Raw genomic sequence first — 23,360 nt, forward strand, 5'->3', positions numbered from 1 at the left:
GATACTTGTTAAATCTGGGCAGGGATTGCTTGTTTGTTTTTAATATAAAAAGTTCAATTTTTGGCAAATGGAAAAGAATTTTAACACCAAAAGAGAAAAGTAAATCTCCGTCTGTACAGTAGACCACAGAAGAACAAATGTCAACTCTTCAGCAATAAAAAAAGGAAAACAAATGTTAGATTATCTTGAGTAATTTCTGCTTATTAGTATGGATGAATTGGATCATCGAAGGTCGGCAGCAAAGACATCGGTTCATAAAATGGGATTAAATACATAAAGGATATTTGTGTTATTGAACATATTAATTATTGCAGGTTTGTGTTGAATTTCAGTGTTTTTATTCATTTTGAAGAACACTGTATCTGTTTTTTAGTGAGTGAGATGAATTAATGCATGTTCACATTTATTCTAGAACTAAAGTAACATCTTACTCACAATTTCTCTCAACATGAGGACAGGAGAGCTTTTAATCAATAAATGGGGGAAAAGTAACACAGATATTTTCTTGTCAATTAGAAAGTAATGCGTTACTTTACTAGTTACTTGGAAAAAGTAATAATATTACCTAAACTTGCGTTACTCCAAACACTGGTGACCACACTCAACAAAACTGAATATATGTGAATTTATATATTGATACTAGACACCTTAAAGATAATGTGTACCAAAAATCTTTGTCATATCTTTATTTTCAACAAACAATACTTGCCTTTCATTTTGGAGCTTTCATGCAGCCATTATCTTCTCAAGGTGCAAACAGGAAATAATCTGCTCTGGTCATGTGACAATTTGCACTAACCATGTAAAACTGTACATATTTAATTCAGACCCTTTGTTTTTTCCATATTTGCAGGAAGTGCACTAAAACATGGTTTTTAGAGCTTTACAAATAAAAACCTTTTTAATCATGCAGCATTTTTAACAATAATTTGTATATAACTTACACCCATATTGTCATGCATTATTAATTAGTCATTTAGGAACATGTTCATAGTGTGTTTAACATTTTTAAATATTATTTTATGTCTTTAGTGTTTTTTTAAACATTTATGTTGTATTATGAATATTTAGATTGTATACACTGCAAAAAAACTTTTCTTACTTAGATTTTTTTGTCTTGTTTACAGCCGAAATATCTAAATAGTTTTAAATTAAGAAGGATTTTCTAGACGAGTAAAAATTATTTTCTTGTTTTCTGAAAAAACAAGTCAAAATTAAGTGAGTTTTTGCCTGAAACAAGCTAAATAATCTGCCAATGGGGTAAGAAAAATAATCTTGTTTTCTGTTTGAAATAATATTTTTTTACTTCCTCCACTGGAAGATTATTTAGCTTGTTTCAAGCAAAAATGCACTTAATTTTGACTTGTTTAAAATCCTTCGTGATTTAAGAATTTTTAGATATTTTTTAGAAACAAGACAAAAAATCTAAGTAAGAAAAGCATTTATTTATTTTATTTATTTATTTATTTATTTTTTATTTATTTATTTTTTTGCAGTGTACACATGTTTTTTTTCTGAAAGCAAAAAAAAAAAAAACATTTTTACTCGTCTAGAAAATCCTTCTTGTTTTAAGAATTTTTAGATATTTTGTCTGGAAACAAGACAAAAAAATCTATGCTAGAAAAGCATTTAAAATTACTGTTTTCAATGTTTTTTAAACATTTTTATTGTATTATAGATATTTAGATGTTTTTCAGTGTTTTGTTAGTCAACTTGGAAATAAACTAATGTGCCTCAAAGTAAAGCCACCACAGTAAAGCAGTCCCCTATTGTGACCAGTTTGGAGCTTCTTGTCTAGTCCTGTTGTTCCCATGCAGCAGAGACAGAAGAAGGATTCCAGGAATGTGCCACCTGTAGGTGGGTGTTTGTGGAAGTAGTGGGTGGAGCTGTGGAGGAGTGAAAGGAGGAGCTGCTCAGTAAAGTGTGTCACCTTACTATTTCCTGGAGTCTTCAAATGAATTGTCAGCGACCCTGACAGCTGAAACCTTCCTGTCAGAAACGTCTCCTCACTCGTCCAACATGGTAAGACGGCTTTCATGTCAACTATATGGCTTGTTGCAGATAGTGAAGCAATGTGTGCTGTGTGTTTGAGTGTGTGTTTATGTGCACTGCTCATGTGAACTCCATGGCTGTGTTTGATTGTGTGTTGTGTGTTTGTTCACATTCAGTGCTGTTTCATGTTTTAACTGAGGATTTAACACTTGATATAAATGTGATTTCTGCTTGTTATGAAGGAAAGCCATTCTTATTCCCTCCCCATGACAACAGCTTAAACCAGTTTGTCCTCTTTTGAGCTTCAGTCCCTAAAATGTCATCACACAACACACAATGACTCTCCAAAAACACACCAAGGGTTTGTGGGAGTTCTTGCTAAATATGGGGAATCTCTGTTGGCTTCTGTGGTTTTGATCCTGGGGTAATAATATTTTATATGTTTTGTAAAACTAAACCTCTTCCTCACACAAAGCTTCTTGCATTTCTCAGTTTGAATGAAAACTTTGTTTAGAAATGTTTATAGTAAACATTATTTGTTTTTAGGAAGCTGTTTTCCTCTTGGGAAATGTTTTAGTTTTATTCTCTTGGTGACAACCTTCAGTCTGAAAGAAATGAAAAATGTTGGCAAAAGCTGACATGTACACTTGAGGAAAATGATTTTAAAACTGAAACTGAAAATAAATTAAATAAGCAAGTAAATAAATAAATAAATAAATAAACTGTAAAAAGAAAAAAAAAAGAAATTAGCTATTTTCCAAAGCATAATCTTTCATTTCAGTTTGGTTTAAGTTCACAATAAACTAACAACAACAACAACAAAAAAAACTTAATGAAAACATATTTAAAAACAAATAAACCAAACACAAATGAACTAAAACCTTATAAACACAAAAACTGAAAATAAAAAACGTAATTAATTCAAAATATGAACATGAACAATAATAGTGCATCAGTGATACTAAAATAGCAGCACACACCCTTTTGTACAGCATTGAGTTTCATGGAAACGTGTAGGAGTGTGTATCTGTGTGTATGTTTGTTTTTGTTTTTGCTTTATTGTGAGGACCTTACACTGCAATAAATGCTTTTCTTACTTGTTTTGTTCTTGTCTTCCATTGTTCCTGTCTTATTTACAGCCAAAATATCTACAAATTCTTAAATCAAATGGATTTTCTAGACAAGCACAGTACAGACCAAAAGTTTGGACACAGCTTCTCATTCAGGTGTGTCCAAACTTTTGGTCTGTACTGTAGATATGAATTCAACTGAACAAACTTGTGAAAAAATATCTTTCAGGTGGTCAAATAGCAAATAGTGGAGCTCTGCAGCCACCTACTGGTAAAAGTTATTTGTAGTTGTTCTTTTTACTTTTAAAACTGGATTTTCCAAAAGATGGATAAAAATCGTACACTAAACCATGTGAAATTATCCATGTTATCCCCATGAATTAAAGTTAGAAATGTGGGTCTTTTATAAAGTGAATTTTATATAAAAAAGCATTTAAAAAATATATTTTAAAAAATTATTTATTAATTTATATATATTTAAAAAATATCACAAACCCACTGAAAACTGCACAAATATAGAGTAAAAACTTTAATAAACAGAAAAATATACAGTACAGACCAAAAGTTTGAACACACCTTCTCATTCATTTGAATGAGAAGATGTGTCCAAACTTTTGGTCTGTACTGTATAAATGATTGTCTTGTTTTCAGAAAAAAAAAAGTCAAAATGAAGTGAGTTTTAGCTTAAAACAAGCAAAATAATCCACCAATGGGGTAAGAAAAATAATCTTGTTTTCTTTTTGAAATATAATTTTTCTTATCCCACTGGCAGATTATTAAGCTTGTTACAAGCATAAACTCACTTCATTTTGACTTGTTTTTTTCTGAAAACAAGAAAATAATTTTACTTGTGTAAAAAATCCTTCTTGATTTAAGAATTTTTAGATATTTTGGCTGGAAACAAGACAAAAAAATAGTAAGAAAAGCATTTTTTTGCAGTGTTAGGGAAGTTACTTTTAAAAGTAATGCATTACAATATTGAGTTACTCCCTAAAAAAGTAGCTGATTACGTTACTTAGTTGCTTTTTATGGAAAGTAATGCGTTACGTTACTTTTGCGTTACTTTTTAAATCTGGGCAGGGCATTTTTGTTTGTTTTTAATATAAAAAGTTCTATTTTTGTCAAATGTAAAAGCCTTTTCACACCAAAAGCCTCAGGCTTAGAGAAAAGTAAACTGTTGTCTGTACAGTAGACCGCAGAAGAACAAATGTCAAAAAAAGGAAAACAAATGTTAGATTATCTATTAGTCATTTCTGCTTATTAGTATGGATGAATTGGATCATCGAAGGTCGGCAGCAAAGACGTCGGTTAATAAAGTGGGATTAAATACATACAGAATATTTGTATTATTTAACACATTTTTATAACGAATTTCAGTGTTTTTATTTATTTTGAAGAACACTGGATCTGTTTTTTAGTGAGTGAGATGAATTAATGCATGTTCACATTTATTCCAGAACTAAAGGAACATCTTACTCACAATTTCTCTCAACATGGGGACAGGAGAGCTTTCAATCAATAAATGGGGGGAAAATATATTTGAAAAAGTAACTCAATTGTCAATTAAAAAGTAATGCGTTACTTTACTAGTTAATTGGAAAAAGTAATTATTACGTAACTTGCGTTACTTGTAATGCGTTTCCCCCAACACTGACTACAAGGATAGTAAAACCTAAAATTTTTGGTCTCCATGAGGAAAAAAAAATATTAAAAATAGTAAACGATGTTTATCTAAATATTTAATGAAAGCAAATATGTTTTTTGTAGTGTATGTGGAGTAGGTTTAGGGTTAGGGTTGGATTCAGCAATAGAAAATATAGTAGGGCAAGTATAAAACCCCCCACAAAAGTCCCTACAATTTACAGAAACCTAATGTGTGTGAGTGTGTACGTGTGTGTGTGTGTGTGTGTGTGTGTGTGTGTGTGTGTGTGTGTGTGTGTGTGTGTGTGTGTGTGTGTGTGTGTGTGTGTGTGTGTGTGTGTGTGTGTGTGTGTGTGTGTGTGTGTGTGTGTGTGTGTGTGTGTGTGTGTGTGTGTGTGTGTGTGTGTGTGTGTGTGTGTGTGTGTGTGTGTGTGTGTGTGTATATTTGTGTGTGTACGTGTGAACGTGGGGTCATTGGAAACTGTGGTTTCATCATGAGCAAAATATGTGATGCGTGGCTTTGCAAAAACTGCTTAATAGTTCAATTGGGCTATAACAGTGAATAAGAAAGCAAAAGTGTTTGCCCTGCTGCTCTATAAAACCATACAGCATTTAAAGTGAGAGAGAAGCTGCTGAAATGAGAGGAGTGTGAGATCCTGTCTGAGGTGTGTGTTTGTTGTGTGGTTGCAGGTCTGCAGGACGCTCTTATGGAGGCTCATCTGTGTAACTCTGCTGCTGTTTGACGCTCACGCAGGTAAAGTTCATCCACATCCGTGTTGCTTTTCTGCCTTGGTATAAACTGTTTAGTTAACTAAAGTTAGAAGAAACCACATGACATTCTTCCAAAAACATACAATTCATTGTGGTTAACCATCGCGGCCTGAAACACTGTGAGACAGTCAGCTGCGAGAAACAGAGTTTCTGTCTTACTCACAATACATGACCTCCACAGAAGGACTATTAGTCCCACTTTTGCTGTAAATGCCAAAACACACACACACACACACACACACACACACACACACACACACACACACACACACACACACACACACACACCTCTTTTCCATTTATTTTCATCCAGTGTAGATGTAAGTAGAATGTATGTTTGGCCATTTGTCGTGTTGGGGAAAGTTACTTTTATAAGTAACTAATTTGAGTTACTTAGTTACTTTTTATGAAAAGTAATGTTACTTTTGTGTTACTTTTTATCATCTGGGCTGGGCTTTTTATGCCAAAAACAAGCATTCCCGCAAAGACATTGTTTAAAAAATGTGATTAAATACATTAAAGATATTTGTGCTTGTGAGTTTGCATTTCACTCTTTTTATTAATTTTGAGAAATACTGAATCTGTTTTTGTGCAGTGAGATGAGTGAATGATCACATTTCGCCATTTGTGGTGTTGGGGAAAGTTACTTTTATAAGTAATGGATTACAATATTGTGTTACTTCTTTAAAAGGTAACTAATTGGGTTACTTAGTTACTTTTTATGGAAAGTAATGTTACTTTTTACTTCAAATTAAAATGTGTTCCCTTCAATTTATTGCTTTAGTTTTGGCTTAAAGAAATTGTTTTTTGAGGAAAATATTTTAGGATTTCTCACCATATAGTGGACTTCTATGGTGCCCCGAGTTTGAACTTCCAAAATCCAGTTTCAAAGACCAATACTTTTGCTAGATAAGACCCTCCTTCCTCGGCTGGGATCATGAAGTCCTATGAAGATGCATTTTGGAAGTTCAAACTCGGGGCACCATAGAAGTCCACTATACTGTATGGAGAAAATTCCTGAAATGTTTTTTTTCCTCAAAAAACATAATTTCTTTAGACAAGACATCTTGGATGCACTGCAAAAAATGCTTTTCTAGCTTAGATTTTTTTGTCTTGTTTCCAGCCAAAATATCTAAAAATTCTGAAATCAAGGTGGATTTTCTAGATGAGTAAAAATTATTGTCTTGTTTTCAGAAAAAAAAAAGTCAAAATGAAGTGAGTTTTTGCTTAGAACAAGCTAAATAATCTGCCAATGGGGTAAGAAAAACAATCTTATTTCAAACAGAAAACTAGATTATTTTTCTTACCCCATTGGCAGATTATTTAGCTTGTGCCAAACAAAAACTCACTTCATTTTGACTTGTTTTTACTGAAAACAAGACAATAATTTGTACTTGTCTAGAAAATCCTTCTTGATTTAAGAATTTGTAGATATTTTTGCAGTGCTCAAGTTAAACTAAATGGTAATGAGAAATGTTACTGTAAAAATGAACTATATATACTTTCTTTATGTTGTTTCTATATTAATTTGAAGATCGCATGTGGCATTTTTGCAATATAAAAGTATAATTAAAAACTTTAATGTAAGGTTGGATTCATTTCAGTAAAAAATGTGTGATTAATTACACTGTAAAAAGTTACACAAAAATACTGATGAAGGTAGTCATGTTTTGCAGTGCATGCGACATTTAATGCCATGAGTTTAAGACTGTCTGCTCTGATTTTCTGAAAGGGTGAATTATAGGGTTAGTTCACACAAAAATTAAAATTACCCTGTTATTTACTCAATATAAAAGTATAATTAAAAACTTTAATTAAAGTACAATAGTACAGTACATTTTGGCTTTGAAAGTGAACCACTTCTTTAAATCAACCTGTTTTAGACGTGTACAACAGAGAAAAGCAGAAGCCTTGAAACTCAGTCTGTTTTCTCCCTGCAGCTGATCCAGAATGTGAGGAGATGACAGACCTGGACCTGAAACACTCTCTGTCTGGGACGTCTCTGAAGGTGAGGTTACTGTTGTACACACGGAGCGACCCGTCCTGCGGTCAGCTGCTGTCCCACACAGAGCCCTTCATCAACCTTCAGTTCAACCTCAGCTCTCCCACCACCTTCCTCATCCACGGCTATCGGCCCACCGGCTCTCCTCCCGTCTGGCTGAACAAGTTCGTGAAGTCTCTTCTGAACCGTCGTGACATGAATGCCATCGTGGTGGACTGGAACCGAGGAGCCACCAACATAAACTACTGGAAAGTGGTGGATAACACTCGTAAGGTGGCTGCAAAGCTTACTGAGCTCATCCAGAAAATGAAGGTAAAAAAATTTCAGTGCAATTAACAGAGAACAGCTTTACAACCAATCAGTTTAGTATTACACTGCAAAAAATGTTTTTCTTATTAAGATTTTTTGTCTTGTTTTCAGCCAAAATATCTACAAATTCTTGAATCAAGAAGGATTTTCTAGACAAGTAAAAATGATTTTCTTGTTTTAATAAAAAAACAGGTCAAAATTCAGTGAGTTTTTGCTTAGAACAAGCAAAATAATCTGCCAATGGGGTAAGAAAAAAAATCTTATTTCAAACAGAAAACAAGATTATTTTTCTTACCCCATTGGCAGCTTATTAGCTTGTTTAAAGCAGAAATGCACTTAATTTTGACTCTTTTTTTTTTTTTGCTGAAAACAAGACAATCATTTTTACTTGTCTAGAAAATCCTTCTTGATTTAAGAATTTGTAGATATTTTGGCTGGAAACAAGACAAAAAACCTAAGCTAGAAAAGCATTTTTTGCAGTGTACTTAGATTTCTGTCTTGTTTCCAGCCAAGATATCTAAACATTCTTGTAACAGGAAGGATTTTTTTAGCCAAGTAAAAATTATTGTCTTGTTTTTAGTAAAAACAAGTAAAAAATTAAGTGAGTTTTTGCTTAAAACAAGTAAAATAATCTGTCAATGGGGTAAGAAAAATAATCTAGTTGTCTGCTTGAAATAAGATTTTTATTCTTACCCCATTGGCAGATTATTTTACTTGTTTTAAGCAAAAACTCACTTAATTGTGACTTGTTTTTACTAAAAACAAAACAATAATTTTTACTTGGCTAAAAAATCCTTCCTGTTTCAAGAATGTTTAGATATTTTGGCTGGAAACAAGACAAAAAATCTAAGTAAGAAAAGCATTTTTTGCAGTGTAATGTAAAAAACTGCCAAGAAAAAACTAAGAAGAAAAAGTTATTTCAACAAAAAAAAAAAAAAACATCAAATAAAAAAAATAAAAAACAGGAAATTCTGGGAATGTCAATTTACGGTTATTCATTGTAAATTGTACGTTCTTTTTCATTTCCAAAAACGGTATGCTCCTGTAAAATTACATGCACAGTTTTTCACTGTATATAGAAGGCGAACTCACCGTTAACCGTTTCACAGGTTTTTACCGTAGCATTTTTACAGCTTTTTACCGTCATTTTTTACAGTGAGGGCTTACATTTTTTCCATTTACATACATGAATATGATATTTACCCAACAATCAAACAAAGTTAACAATATCTGAAAAAATAGAATTTTGATCACACTTAAAAAAAAAAAAAAAAAAAAAGGATATCTTGCATGACAAATGAAGACATATTTTTCCATTTTTATTGATAACCAGCTATGAATATCAACCCAGACATTAGAAGTAACCTCACAATAAAAGAATAGGTGATCAAGCATTTCAGGAAAAGAAGAATAAAAACCACACAGATCCACCTCAAAATTAAATCGTTTCTGTAATAAATCAAAGGGATCATATCACATATTTATTTCTTTATCTATTTCTTTATTTTTCCATGAGTTAGTAGTTTGTTTCACAACAACTTTCCAGCTTATTCCTGAGCTAGGGTTATGTCTCTCTATAGAAAACACTAAATAAATATAGATACAGTACTGGGCAAAAGTCTTAGGCCACTAGAATTTTGAGCAGCTAAAATGGTTTTAAGTCAGTCATTTCTATCTTTTGCTGTAGTGTGTCAGTAGAAAATATCAGTTTACATTTCCAAATATTCATTTTGCCACTAACTGTAATAATCCAGTGAGATTTTAGTTTGCCACATGAAGAAACACAACAAACTGAGACTAAATCCAGAAGAACTGTGGCAACATCTTCAAGAAACCTGCAAAGCTACAGTACTTTTAAAAGTAATAGGAGCTTGTGTAAAAAAGGCTGTTGTATATAATGTCATAAATAGATTTTATTAATCAATGAACTTCTATTAACTAAATTAAATCAACATCTGGTGTGAGCATCCTTTGAGTTTAAAGCAGCTTTCTCCCTAGATACACTTGCACATAGTTTTTCAGGTAGCGATAGGTCTCTTGAAGCATCTTGGAGATGTTGCCACAGTTCTTCTGGATTTATTCTCAGTTTGTTGTGTTTCTTCATGTGATTCCAGACAGACTGGATGAGGATGAGATCAGATCTCTGTGTGGAGCTCTGGCTGTTTTCAGACTCCTTGTGCAAACTAAAATCTCACTGGATTATTACAATTAATTGCAAAATGAATATTTGGAAATGCAAACTGATATTTTCTACTGACACACTACAGCAAAAGATAACAATTCCTGACTTAAAACCATTTTAGCTGCTGAAAATACTAGTGGCCTAAGACTTTTGCCCAGTACTGTATCTATATTTATTTAATGTTTTCTAAAGAGAGACATAACCCTATCTCAGGAATAAGCTGGAAAGTGGTTGTGAAACAAACTACTACCTCATGGAAAAATAAAGAAATAGATAAAGAAATAAATATGTGATATGAGCCCCTATATGGATCTTGAGCACAGGTATCAGGTTTGTTTGTGCACAGGTGAGGCGTGCAGACATTTTATAGCTGTGCGTTAGTCATTAACTTACTCAGGTGGAGACTTGAATAAACAAACAGCAAGTGATTTTTTTTTTTATTGGTCATTCCATGAAATCTGTGTTTTTTTTCTGTGTTCTAGCTTAGATTTTTTTGTCTTGTTTCCAGCCAAAATAACTAAAAATTGCCCCAAAAGTATCTTCCCAGGTCAGCTTTTTACCATTTTAATAGAATTTAATGTAAACTTGATTAAAAAGGTAATTTTGCACACACAGCTATTCAAAAGTTCGGGATCAGTACGATTTTTAATGTTTTTTAAAGACGTCTTGTTTCCAGCCAAAATATCTAAAAATTCGTAAATCAAGAAGGATTTTCTAGATGAGTAAAAATGATTGTCTTGTTTTCAGAAAACAATAGTCAAAATTAAGTGTGTTTTTGCTTGAAACAGGCAAAAAAATCTGCCAATGGGGTAGGAAAAATAATCCTGTTTTCTGTTTGAAATAAGATTTTTTTTCTTACCCCATTGGCAGATTATTTTGCTTGTTCTAAACAAAAAATCACTTAATTTTGTCTTGTTTTTTCTGAAAACAAGACAATCATTTTTACTCGTCTAGAAAATGCTTCTTGATTTAAGAATTTTCAGATATTTTGGCTGGAAACAAGATGAAAAATCTAAGTAAGAAAAGCATTTTTTGCAGTGCAGCTGTGTTTGATCAGGGTTGGAACTGAACTGAACTGAACTGAAAAAAGTCAGTGGCTATTTGCACAAAGTGAAAATGGGTGTAGATTATATTTGCACTCTGTTGAAATAGCAGGATTTTCTGATATTTATAATACTTATTGCAAATAGATGCAACATTCTGCACCTCAGTATTGTGGTACATTAAAACAGTTTGCAGTAATTACGTACTGAGTGTAAATTATAGAGAAGTTTAAAATTTCAAAATGTACATGTATTCCTCTGAGATTTGTGTGTTGATATTACAGGACAACGGGGCCGATCTCAGCTCCATACACATGATCGGCGTCAGTTTAGGGGCCCACATCTCAGGTTTCACTGGGGCCAATTTTAATGGAAAGATTGGCAGAATAACAGGTGAGATTCATTCATTCTCCTGAAGCTTTGAGCTGTTGTTTGTTTCAGTCCGGTTATGGTTTTTCCGTGTCTCAATCAGCTCTGGATCCAGCGGGGCCGGAGTTTAACGGTCGTCCTCCCAGTGAACGTCTGGATCCGTCTGATGCCCAGTTTGTGGAGGCCCTGCACACAGACATGGACGGTGTGTTTCTCTCACTGAGATGAGGTTTTTGATTCGCAGCAGTGACGTTTCCATATGCAAACACCCGCTGCATTAGACAAAATGACAATCTAGACTTAGTTAACTCTTATTTCCTTGCAGCGTTGGGCTATCGTGAACTTCTGGGTCACATCGACTACTATGCAAACGGTGGAGCGGATCAGCCTGGATGCCCCAAAACTATCTTCTCAGGTCAGCTTTTGACCATTTTAATAGCATTTAATGTAACCTTAATTAAAAAGGTAATATTGCACACACAGCCATTCAAAAGTTTGGGATCAATAAGATTTTTAATTTTTCTTAAAGACGTCTTATGTGCTTATCAAGGCTGCATTTATTTGATCAAAAATACAGAAAGAGTTTTTGTGGCTGTCAAGTATATGCTGGTCTTTGTTTCTGTTCTATTTAAGATGTTTCTGACAAGCATCAGTTAAATTTTTATGTCTGAATAGTTGATGTGAATAAAAGAGAGTACTACTGCTTTAATTCATATTGGCAGTGTGACTTTGAATCTAGCCTGTCACATTTCCTAATCACATGTTCAGTGACGTTTTTTTTAAAGTTAAATACAGTAAAAATTGTGAAATGTTATTTTAATTTAGAATAATTCTAAATTCTGTGAATATCTGTTCAAATGTAATTGATTTCTGTGTTGCACAGCTGAATTTTCAGCATCATTACTCCAGTCTTCAGTGTTACTTCAGAAATCATTCTAATATACTGATTTGCTGCTCTTTTTCTGGATAATTTGATTAATTAAAAGTTTAAAAGAAAAGCATTAATTCTTATATATAACAATATAAGTTGGTACTATCACTTTTTAATTGGTTTTAAACATCCTTGCTGAATAAAAGTATTAATAAAAAAATTAATTAATACAAAATAAAAGAACCCACACTTTTGAACCTTCGTGTATGTTGTTAAACATAAATTAAATTTTGAAGTATATTAAAACTAAAAACGTATTTTAAATTGTAATAATATTTCACGATATTACTGTTTTTCAGTATTTTTAATCAGTTAAATACAGCATTGATGTGCATAAGAAACATCTTTAAAAACATAAATCTAGTGATCTCAAAATTTTGAACAGCAGTTTGTATTTCTGTGTACTTTTCTAACTTAAAAATGCTTGTCAAAAAAATAAAAAATAACATGCATTTTTAGTCTTTTATTATTATTTTTTTTTTTAACTTGCTTTTCAACCAGAGTTCTCTAAATTTTCAAATGTAAAGCATATAAAACTATAAGAAGTTATATCAGAATTACTTACAAGATGCTACTCACATACTAAATAAATGATATCTTCATGCATCAGACTAACATGATGCTCAGCATTTTCTTCCTATTGCATATATGTGACCCTGGACCACAAAACCAGTCATAAGGGTCATTTTATTAAAATTGAGATTTAAACAGCATCAGAAAGCTAAATAAATAAGCTTTCCATTGATGCATGGTTTTAGACAATGGACAATATTTGGCTGAGATGCAACTATTTGAAAATCTGGAATCTAAGGGTTCAAAAAAATCTAAATATTGAGAAATTGCCTTTAAAGTTGTCCAAATTAAGTTCTTAGCAATGCATATTACTAATCAAAAATTAAGTTTTGATATATTTATGGTAGAAAAATTCACAAAATATCTTCATGGAACATGATCTTAATATTCTAATGATTTTTTTTGCATAAAAGAAAAATAGATAATTTTGACCCATGCAATGTATTTTTGGCTATTGCTACAAATATACCCGTGCTATATAAGACTTTTTTTGTGCTTCATCATCGAATATTGTATAAGTTGCTCTATGCAACCTATTTCATAATGTATGTATTTCTACACTGCAGAAGTCTGTACATTTTAAACTCCTGTCTAATGTTCAACAGGCTCCCAGTATTTCAAGTGCGACCATCAGAGGTCAGTGTTTCTCTACATGAGCTCCGTGAACGGCTCCTGTCCCATCATCGCCTACCCCTGTGACTCCTACACACACTTCCTGGACGGGAAGTGCATGGACTGTGGGAAGTTTCAGACCGCTGGATGCCCTGTTTTTGGTAAACTCCAAACACTGAGTTTCAGATGATCAGTCTCCTGTTCTGAGACAGACATGTTCATGTTTGATTGCATTGTTTAGGTTATGATGCCATACAGTGGAAGGACACACTTTTGCAGCTCAATCAAACCAGGACGTATTTCCAAACTAATAAAGAGTCTCCATTCTGCAGTGAGCATCTCTTTACGGCATTTTAATTACATATCAGATGCGAGCAGATTTTTGATACAGTCAAGCCCGAAATTATTCATACCCCTGACAAATTCTGACTTAAAGTTTCTTTTATTCAACCAGCAAGTTTGTTTTCACCAGAAATGACACAGACTTCTCCCAAAAGATGATAAGACGATGTACATTCCATTCCAAATAGTCCAAGCTGTTCTAAAGCATCCTAATTACCCTGATTGATTGGGAACAGCTGTTTTAATCAACTCAACAGGTGAAACACAGAAGCTCTCTGCTGTTGGTTTGTGGACAGTCATGGCTGAGACAAGTTTGGCCACAATGATGTAGCCTTCATTTGGAGCCTTCAACCCTAAGAACACCAGCGTTTGATTGCTGTAATAGCCAATCAAGGCTTTTCTATTAATTATTAAGAAGGGTATGAATAATTTTGGACATGACACTTTTTTGTCAAATGTAAATAAAAGCTGAGAAATATTTTTTTCCACAATGATGCCTCTTGTACATCGTCTTATAATCTGTTGGGAGACGTCTGTGTCATTCCCGGTCCAAAAAAATAACTTGCTGGTTGAATAAAAGGAACTTTAAGTCAGAATTTGCCAGGGGTGTGAATTTCAGGCTTGACTGTAGATGTAACAGTTTTATGTAATCTTTGACTCCACCAGAGTTCGGTTACAAGGTTGATGTTGTCACGTGGAACCAGAAAACACACTGGGGATATTTAACAATTAAATTAAGCAACGGACGGGAAGAGACGCAAGTTGAGCTCAACCAGTAAGTAGTCTTCATCTTGTATTTGATATGTCTTTATGAAAGATAAGCTCCAGGTTGATCTTTTGGATGCTGATGTTTGTCATCTTCTCCCAGTAAATATCTGATGTTTGAGAGGTTTGTGGAGAGCAGTCTTCTGGCTCAGTTTGACAGAGACATCCAGCCTGTTAAAGAGATCTCGCTGAAGTTCTGTACGGGAAAAGGACTGCGGCCTCGCAAGAAACTGCGGCTCCTGAGCATCCGCCTCACTCCTCTACAGAACAACCTCAGGTTCTGTTTCTTTTCATTCATGTCTGAGCTGTTCTTGTACATCAATAAGGACTGGAGCCACTCTTTATGAACTGTTCACTATATGTGACCATGCACCACAAAACCAGTCTTAAGTAGCACAGGTATATTTGTAGCAATAGCTAAAAATTCATTTTACGGGTCAAAATTATCGATTTTTCTTTTACGCCAAAAATTATTAGGATGTTAAGATCATGTTCCATGTAAATGTCCTACTGTAAATATATCAAAACTTATTTTTTGATTAGTAATATGCATTGCTAAAAACTTAATTTGAACGACTTTAAAGGCGATTTTCTCAGTATTTAGATTTTTTGCACCCTCAGATTCCAGATATTCAAATTCCTATGCTAACAAACCATACAACAATGTAAAGCTTATTTAATTAGATTTCAGATGCTGTATAAATCTCAATTTCAAAAAATCGCCCCTTATAACTGCTTTTGTGGTGCAGGGTCACATATTACAAAACTTCAGACCAAATTATGAGGAAAAACTCATAAGTTGTTATGTGTTAAAAATCCAGATTTTAAAACAATTTTTGTGCTCCAATTCAAACAGAACGTACATTAAAATGAGATGTTTTATGATGGAAATGACATCAAACATGCTCAAATGTTTTTTGTTTTGTTAAAGAAATTAATGCTTTTATTCTTCAAGGATGCATTGAATTTATCAAAAGTGAGAGTAAAGACATTTATAATGTTACAAAAGAATTCTACTTTAAATAAACGCTGCTCTATTGAACTTTGTACATTTACATTTAGTCATTTAGCAGATGCATTTATTCAAAGCAACTTACAAATGAGGACAAGAAGCAATCAAAATCAACAATGATATGCAAGTGCTATGACAAGTCTCTAGAAAGTTTTTTTTTTTTGTTAATTATATAATGAACAGAAAACAGATAGAATAGAAAAAGAATGGAGAAGCTAGTGTTAGTTTTGTTTTTAAAAATAAAATGTATCATAGTTTCCACAAAAGTATTGTGCAGCACAACTGTTTTCAACATTGATAATAATCAGAAATGTTTCTTGAGTAGCAAATCAGCATCTTAGAATGATTTCTGAAGGATCATGTGACACTGAAGGCAAGTAATGATGCTGAAAATTCAGCTTTGCATCACAGAAATGAATTACATTTTAACAGATATTTACACAGAAAACAAATTATTCTAAACTAAAATAATATTTCACAATTTTTAGTGTATTTAACTTTAAAAAACAGCATTGGGAAATCTCACAGGCTAGATTCAAAGTCACATTGCCAGTATAAATTGAAGCAGCAACGGAGCATTTTATTCACATGAACTGTTCAGACATAAAAATTAAACTAACGCTAGTCAGTACACATCTTAAATAGAACAGAGACAAAGACCAGCCACAAATCTCTTATGGTTTAATTCAACTGAATGTCACTAAACTGCTGTTCTGCATTTCAACAGGCCTCTGTGTCGCTATGATCTCCTGCTGGAGGAAAATAAAGATGTGACGTTCAGACCGATTCCCTGTGAAGACTCCAACTTTTGAGATTCCAACACCAGACCTCTGCCTCTCTTAGCTGTCGTTCATAGTCTTTAACTTCTGAAGTGATCTAAAGTGGTTTGTTTTGGGTCAGTGTTGTCCCTTCAGAACTGTGATTTACTGTTTGTTTTCTTCATGAAGGTTTGTTTTTATGTAATGTAAATAAATATTTTTCTAAATATATATTTTCATTTTTTTGCCTCATTTATGATATTGCTGTAGTTAATAGTCTTTTTCTTACGGGACCCCTTTTTTACATAAAATTCCTCACTTTTTGACTAAATCCATCTAAGATGTATACATATATTTGCAATGTAAATACATTACATCACATGCCACTATTTAAAACTTGGTTGTCCAGTAACTTTTTGTTTTTTCAATTGATCAAGAGACATTTACAATGTAACAAAAAAATATTTTCAAAAAATGCAAGTTCTACTGAACTTCCTATTCATCAGAATAAATAAATGTATCACAGTTTCCATTAAGTAGCACAGCTGTTTTCAATACTGATGCAGCAAATCAGCATATTAGAATGGTTTCTGAAGAAACTGAAGACTGCGGTAATGATGCTGAAAGTTCAGCTCTGATCACAGCAATCGATTACATTCAACAGATACTCACATAGAAAACAGCTATTTTAAACTAATAATATTTCACAATTTTTACTGCATTTTTAATCAAATAAATGCATCCCTGGTGAAAAAAGTCTTCCTAACAGTATTCTTCAAGCTTTAGAATCCTCCTTCACACAACAAGAAAAACAACTGATATATCTAAAGATGAAATTCAATGTAAGGTCTGATGTTAATTAGTCTAAGCAATCAGTGCATTTGATTAAAACTACAGGATGCTCTCTTTTTTCAGGCATCATTCATGGTTTAAAACCAAAACAGTACTTTATGTAACCCATAGTGGCAGTGAGTCTGGATACAAATTCTCGAGAGTTTTCCTCAGTCTTTGGAAGTTCTTCATTGCACTTGAGTTTGGCATTTCAGACTCTCAGAGGCGTATCTGTATGTGTGAAGTCCTCAGAGATGGCTCACTTGAACATGTGTTTCTTAAGACGTTCTACTTCAATCTGATGTGAAAGAGCACAAGTGAACATTCATGGAAAGGTAAATAAATACTTTATGGAAAAACATTTCTTAAACAGTCTTGGAGGTAACAAATTACAAATAATGCAAGTTATGTAATCAAATTACTTTTCAAAATAGTAACTAATAAAGTAACACATTATTGTTAACTTTGCAACAAAATATCTAATAATAGTTTCATTTTTCAAAATAGGTAATGCAAGTTACTCTGTTTTCCAATTTATTTATGCCTTTACAGTTGCCAAAAATATTACTTTGGGGTTTTTGATCTTTAAGGGGAGACACTGCAGAAAAAAAACATTTTTCATACACCTGTCAAGTTTGAGATTTTGGGCTTTTTGGTTTTTCACAGTGTTTTTTTCAGACTAGTGCAAAGAAAACACCCAAAAGACACTGGTAAGTGTTTCTTTTATAGCACTTTATCTATTTGTGTCAATAGATTTCAATTACAATACGTATTTTTAAAGGCTGTTTTCTTAAAATGAGTTTTGCCATAAATCTCCACTTCAGTAGCACTTACACACACCAGACTTTACATTTTTATTCCTGTCTAAATCATGAAGGTTTTTACAGAGGGATTTTTTCATATATAACTTGCTTGATTATATACAACATTTTATTCCCTCCAAAAAATGTGAAAATACATTGTTTTCTGTCTGTTTTATGTATTTTCTGAACTATGGAGAGACAAAAATTAGATCTGTAAAAAACCCTCTGTAAAAAAAATACAGTGAGGTCAATAAATATTTGATCACCCTGTGATTTAGCAAGTTCTCTTACTTAGAAATCATGGAGGGGTCTACAATTTTCAGCATAGGTGCATTTCCACTGTGAGAGACAGAATCTAAAAATAAAAATCCGGAAATCACATTGTATGATTTTTTTAAACAATATATTTGTTAAAAAGACCTGTTATTTTGCTTTTAAATAGTCCAACTACACTCTGCTCACGATTCTAAATTAGTAGGTGGGTCTTCCAACATGACAATGACCCAAAGCACACAGCCAGGAAAACCAAGGAGTGGCTCCGTAAGAAGCATAACAAGGTTCTGGAGTGGCCTAGCCAGTCTCCAAACCTAAATCCAATAGAACATCTTTGGAGGGAGCTGAAACTCTGTGTTGCTCAGCGACAGCCCCGAAACCTGACAGATCTAGAGAAGATCTGTATGAAGGAGTGGACCAAAATCCCTCCTGCAGTGTGTGCAAACCTGCTGAAGAACTACAGGAACCGTTTGACCTCTGGAATTGTTAACAAAGGCTTCTGTACCAAATATTAACATTTTTTGACTCAGGTGATCAAATACTTATTTGACACAGTAAATTACAAATAAATTGTTAAAAAATCATACAATGTGATTTCATTTTAAGATTCTGTCTCTCACAGTGGAAATGCACCTACGCTGAAAATTGTAGACCCCTCCATGATCAAATACTTATCGACCTCACTGTGTATATATATATATATATATATAAGAATTTTGAAAATGACTTCATCCAGTGTTTAGATTTTTGTACCAGAAATGTATGCAAATTAGTGCATATTTCATGAAATAATGCATCATTTGCATATTTAAACCTAACATTTTAGAAAACTTGTAATGCAAAAAATGTTTGCAATTATCAAAGTAATCAATCAAGTAATTTTTTTTACCCTATCCACCTGTAGTGTCTCGCCTTAAAAAACAAAAAAGTCTAGCCCAGTGGCAAAAAGTAACGTAATGCGTTACTTTTCCATAAAAAAGTAACTAAGTAACACATTTTAATAACTTTTTTTAATGGAGTAATGTAATATTGTGCCATTACTTTCCCCAACACTGCTCTTGAATGAAACTGTGTAACATCTAGAGGCTCTTGACTTACTTGCAGTGACAAACGCATCTTCTTTTCTTCATCCAGTTCATTCATGAGCAGTTTGATCTCTTTTCTGAAACACAAAGGTGTGACATTTACAGAAATATAAGGGTGAGAATCACAAAACAGCATGTGTTCATCATGTTACACGTACTTATGCTGAGTCTTCATCGTGTCCAGTTCATCTCGTAGCTCTCTGAGGTCGGCCCTCATCTGCTCCATGGTGGCGGGGCCCTGAGGAGCCGCTCTGGGCTTAGTGGCTAATGATGCCGAGAGGGCAGCCGCGAGATACGCCGGGAGAGGAGACATGCTTGTTGTGCCAGAAGAAGAGCTGCTGACAGGCTCCTGAAACACAAACACTGCAGTAAGCGGTTTGTCCTCTAGGGGCCCTTAGACTGCCAGGGGCTGCAAAAGCCTAATAGGCAGTGTTGAGTAAGTTACTCTAAAAAGGTCATTACTAGCTACTAATTACATCTTCAACAGTGGAATTTGATTGCTGTAACTAATTACTCTATTTAAAAAAAATTGCATGACTTATTACTAATGACTTTTTAAAAATCCTACATCAACCTCAACCAGTTAAACACTACAAATATAGATATTAACCTGGTCATTTAATTCATTCAGTATAATAGTTATGCAATATAAAATTATTTTTAAACTATCCAAAGTATTAAAAAAGGAGGTTAAATTAAAACATAGATTTTAGCATTAGATGTTAAATCCACTATTGTTTTATATTAGGGGTCGACCGATATGTGTTTTTATGTGGTTACAGATCAAGCAGACCAATAACTAATATTTTGAACCTGTACTTATTTATGTCTGGTGTCGTAATTAAAAATAATGTCAGAATTAAGAATTACAAAGGCTCTGACAAAAACTTACTTTAAATGCTATTAAATTATTAAACCATAAAAATGCTTTATATCATGACCGATAATCCTATTTTATGTAGGATTGTAAAATATAAAATAAAATATAAATATAAAAAAATAGCATGCATTTTTTATGATTTCTGTTATTTTAGTAAAAAAATAAACATTTTGCAGATTCTGCAAGGTGTATGTAAATATTTGATCTCAACTGTATATTTTTTCTGTTTGCCTGCATGCCATTTGAGCATTAACCAAAATCAGGGAAAAAAAACATAAATTACTGAAATATGAACTTATATCTTGGGGATACCTCAAGCTAATGCACTTCTAAAGCATTGGACCGACAGAAAATCCACTGTTTTTATTCGTAACAGACTCACTGTGGTGTCTTTGGGTTCATCTGTGTTATTATAAAGAAACTTGAGGGCCAGCAAATCTGGTTCCTGATTGACTTCATTCATTTCCTGTCCTGTTTGTTCCTCAACAGCCTGCAAAAAGAAGTAATAAACATAAAACACTTAATATCTTCATAGTGCATGAGATATTATTCTCTTCAGTTTTAAGTTTTAAAATGTGTCTTATCTCTGATCTTAAACACAGTTTTATTGCAGTAATAGTGTGATTTAATGATTTATGAAAGATCACTCTACTGTCCAGCATTAGTCAGTGCAATGTGTGAGTTGTTAGGATGTGTACCATATGTGACTTACACACCAATTAACAGTGAACAGTTAAATATAACTCAAGGACATCCTGACACAGTGTCTGTCCGGCAAACGTTGTGTCTATATGAGAACCTACAGCAGGTTTGGATGACAGCGGTTAATGCATGATAACTCAAATGTCAGGGGTTGTTCATGCGGTCGGTCATTTAATATCACTTACTGACATTATTCAGTGACGGTGTGTTCTCCAGTCGGCTGCGTTCAGACAGAATACGCTGGCTCTCTAGAGTTGACACTATGGACTTGAAATCTTCAACATCTGTGACACCAGACACAAAATGTGGAAAATGATGGACACACAGTTAATTGCCACTGGCCAAACTATAGAACTTATGAATCACCGTCCTTACAAATTATATTACATATTCAAGGCTATAAACAAACTTTAAAGTGGCTTGAGAAAACTGGACCAGAAAGTTTAAAAAGTTACAAAAGTTATAATTAAGTTTGACCTTTTTTTAGTCTGAAATAGTTTAAAGTTTAAAGTAGTTTTAGACCTTAAAGTTTGATAGATAGATATATAGACAGATAGCAAGTTACTAGCATGTTTCTAGCATGATTAACATGTTAGCAGGTTTTTAGCATTATTAGAATGTTACTAGCATGTTGTTAGCATGATTCTAACATGATTAGCAACTGATTAGCATGGTACTAGCATGTTTCTAGCATGAGTAACCTGTTACTGGCATGTTGTTAACATGATTCAAACATGATTATCATGCCAATAGCATGTTGCTAGTGTTATTAGCAAGTTACTAACATGTTGTTAGCATATTTCTAGCATGATTAGCATGTGACTAGCATGCTGCATGTTACTAGCATATTGTTAACATAATTTGCAAGTTACTAGCATGTTGTAGCATGATTCTATCATGATTAGCATGTTACTAGCATGTTGCTAACAAGAGTTTATCATGATTAGCATGTTACTAGCTTGTTGCTAGCATGTTTCTAACATAATTAGCAATTGATTAGCATGTTTCTAGCATGAGTGGCCATTTACTAGCATGTTGTTAGCATGATTCTAGCATGATTAGCAATTTATTAGCATGTTACTAACATGTTTTACCACGAGCAGCATGTTACTAGCATGTTGTTAGCATGATTCTAGCATGATTAGCAATTTATTATCATGTTGCTAACATGTTTTAGCATGATTCTAGCATGATTAGCAATTTATTAGCATGATGCTAGCATGTTTTAACATGAGTAGCATGTTGTTAGCATGATTAACAAGTTACTAGCATTTGTTGTTAACATGATTCTAGCATGATTAGCGTGTTACTAGCAAGTTACTAGCATAATTAGCAAGTTAGTTTGAATGTGTTTAAATGTATTAGAAATATAGTGGACAGAAGGGATGCTTGATTGAGTCTCAAGGGATTCAGGTCATTTTAAGGAAAAGCGTGAGTCGGATCAGTTGGAAAAGATCCAGCACCTGGAGTCGGATCAGTCTGAAGATCTGGACTGAGTTTGGAGTTTGAAGAGTTAAAGCTCGAGGAGGAGCAGCAGACAGAAATTTGAGTCTCAGAAGAAGAAGTAGAACATTAAGTTTAAATAGCATTTGAGTAATTGTCTTTCTCAAGCCAATTTAATAAAAAGACTAAGAGCATATACATTATGATTCTAGCAGAAATAAAACAAATGCAAAACAAATACACCAAGCACCAATCAATAATCTTATTTAAAGAGTTGAAATGTAATTGAAGAGCATGACGGCTGTCTCACCCGCAGTGAACGCGTAGTTGCCCATGACAAGAAGAGAAGAATGGCCTCATGGATCTAAGACAAGAACACACTCCAAAAGAACAAAATATAGTCATTTAGAGGCACAATAGAAATTAATATCTGATTGAAGAATCATTTGAGTTTTCAGTCAATATCAGCCACTGGACAGATCCTTTAGGCCTTCTTTGTAAAGTTTGTTTTTGTGTATTCCCCTTCTCTCCAGTACTGCGCTCACTACATCAGTCTATATATAGTTCCTTCTCACACCAACTGTGTTGTAACTGTACACCATCATGACAGACACTATTGTCCAGACTAAGTTTAGACACAACCTCTCACTCACCAGTCTGATCCAGCCCAACAAATACAAACAATCTAGGAAAGAGAAACAAAATCTAGATTGTGATATTTACATTATATTACAGTTACAGATGCATCAAAAATCAATTGTATTTCTAAAGTCCAGCAATAAGACACGGTGAGGTCCGGGGTTTGAAGTCTAGCTCAGTAAACTCACATTGTCTGTGTTTTGCAGTGACAGGTTTGTATTCTACATCCACAGACGTCTCATGTCTTCATTTCATCTAGTGCGTGTCACCATGATGTTCTTCAGCTCTTCCTGACGCTGCGGTGTTTCTTCTCTTCTCAGGAGCCTCTTTGA

At 33.5% G+C, this 23,360-nt stretch overlaps 2 protein-coding genes across 5 annotated transcripts; one reads left to right on the forward strand and one right to left on the reverse strand.

Moving 5' to 3' along the window:
- Window positions 1-1,942: 1,942 nt before the first annotated feature.
- On the forward strand, window positions 1,943-16,603 carry lipia (lipase, member Ia). The gene is made up of 11 exons (XM_073824566.1): window positions 1,943-2,022; window positions 5,394-5,457; window positions 7,415-7,788; window positions 11,295-11,403; window positions 11,483-11,584; window positions 11,705-11,794; window positions 13,489-13,656; window positions 13,737-13,826; window positions 14,504-14,612; window positions 14,706-14,879; window positions 16,342-16,603. The coding sequence occupies exons 1-11, from the start codon at window positions 2,020-2,022 to the stop codon at window positions 16,424-16,426; spliced, it is 1,368 nt and encodes a 455-aa protein (XP_073680667.1). The 5' UTR covers window positions 1,943-2,019; the 3' UTR covers window positions 16,427-16,603.
- LOC141292536 (uncharacterized) lies at window positions 16,170-23,343 on the reverse strand. 4 transcript variants are annotated; one of them, XM_073824569.1, is made up of 8 exons: window positions 23,217-23,343; window positions 23,043-23,074; window positions 22,700-22,769; window positions 21,136-21,230; window positions 20,627-20,734; window positions 19,523-19,713; window positions 19,378-19,441; window positions 16,170-17,501 (listed from the first exon to the last, which is right to left on the reverse strand). In XM_073824569.1, exons 3-8 carry the CDS (start codon window positions 22,722-22,724, stop codon window positions 17,463-17,465), a joined length of 522 nt encoding a protein of 173 aa, XP_073680670.1. In that variant the 5' UTR covers window positions 22,725-22,769; window positions 23,043-23,074; window positions 23,217-23,343; the 3' UTR covers window positions 16,170-17,462. The 4 variants fall into 4 exon arrangements, with proteins under 4 accessions (XP_073680670.1, XP_073680669.1, XP_073680668.1 ...); XM_073824568.1 differs by lacking the exon at window positions 16,170-17,501 and adding an exon at window positions 17,537-18,659 and having other exon boundaries at window positions 22,700-22,753; XM_073824567.1 differs by lacking the exon at window positions 16,170-17,501 and adding an exon at window positions 17,539-18,659.
- Between the last annotated feature and the right edge of the window lie 17 nt (window positions 23,344-23,360).

Source organism: Garra rufa, chromosome 19 (assembly GCF_049309525.1).
Source record: "Garra rufa chromosome 19, GarRuf1.0, whole genome shotgun sequence".
NCBI classification, from domain to species: Eukaryota; Metazoa; Chordata; class Actinopteri; order Cypriniformes; family Cyprinidae; genus Garra; species Garra rufa.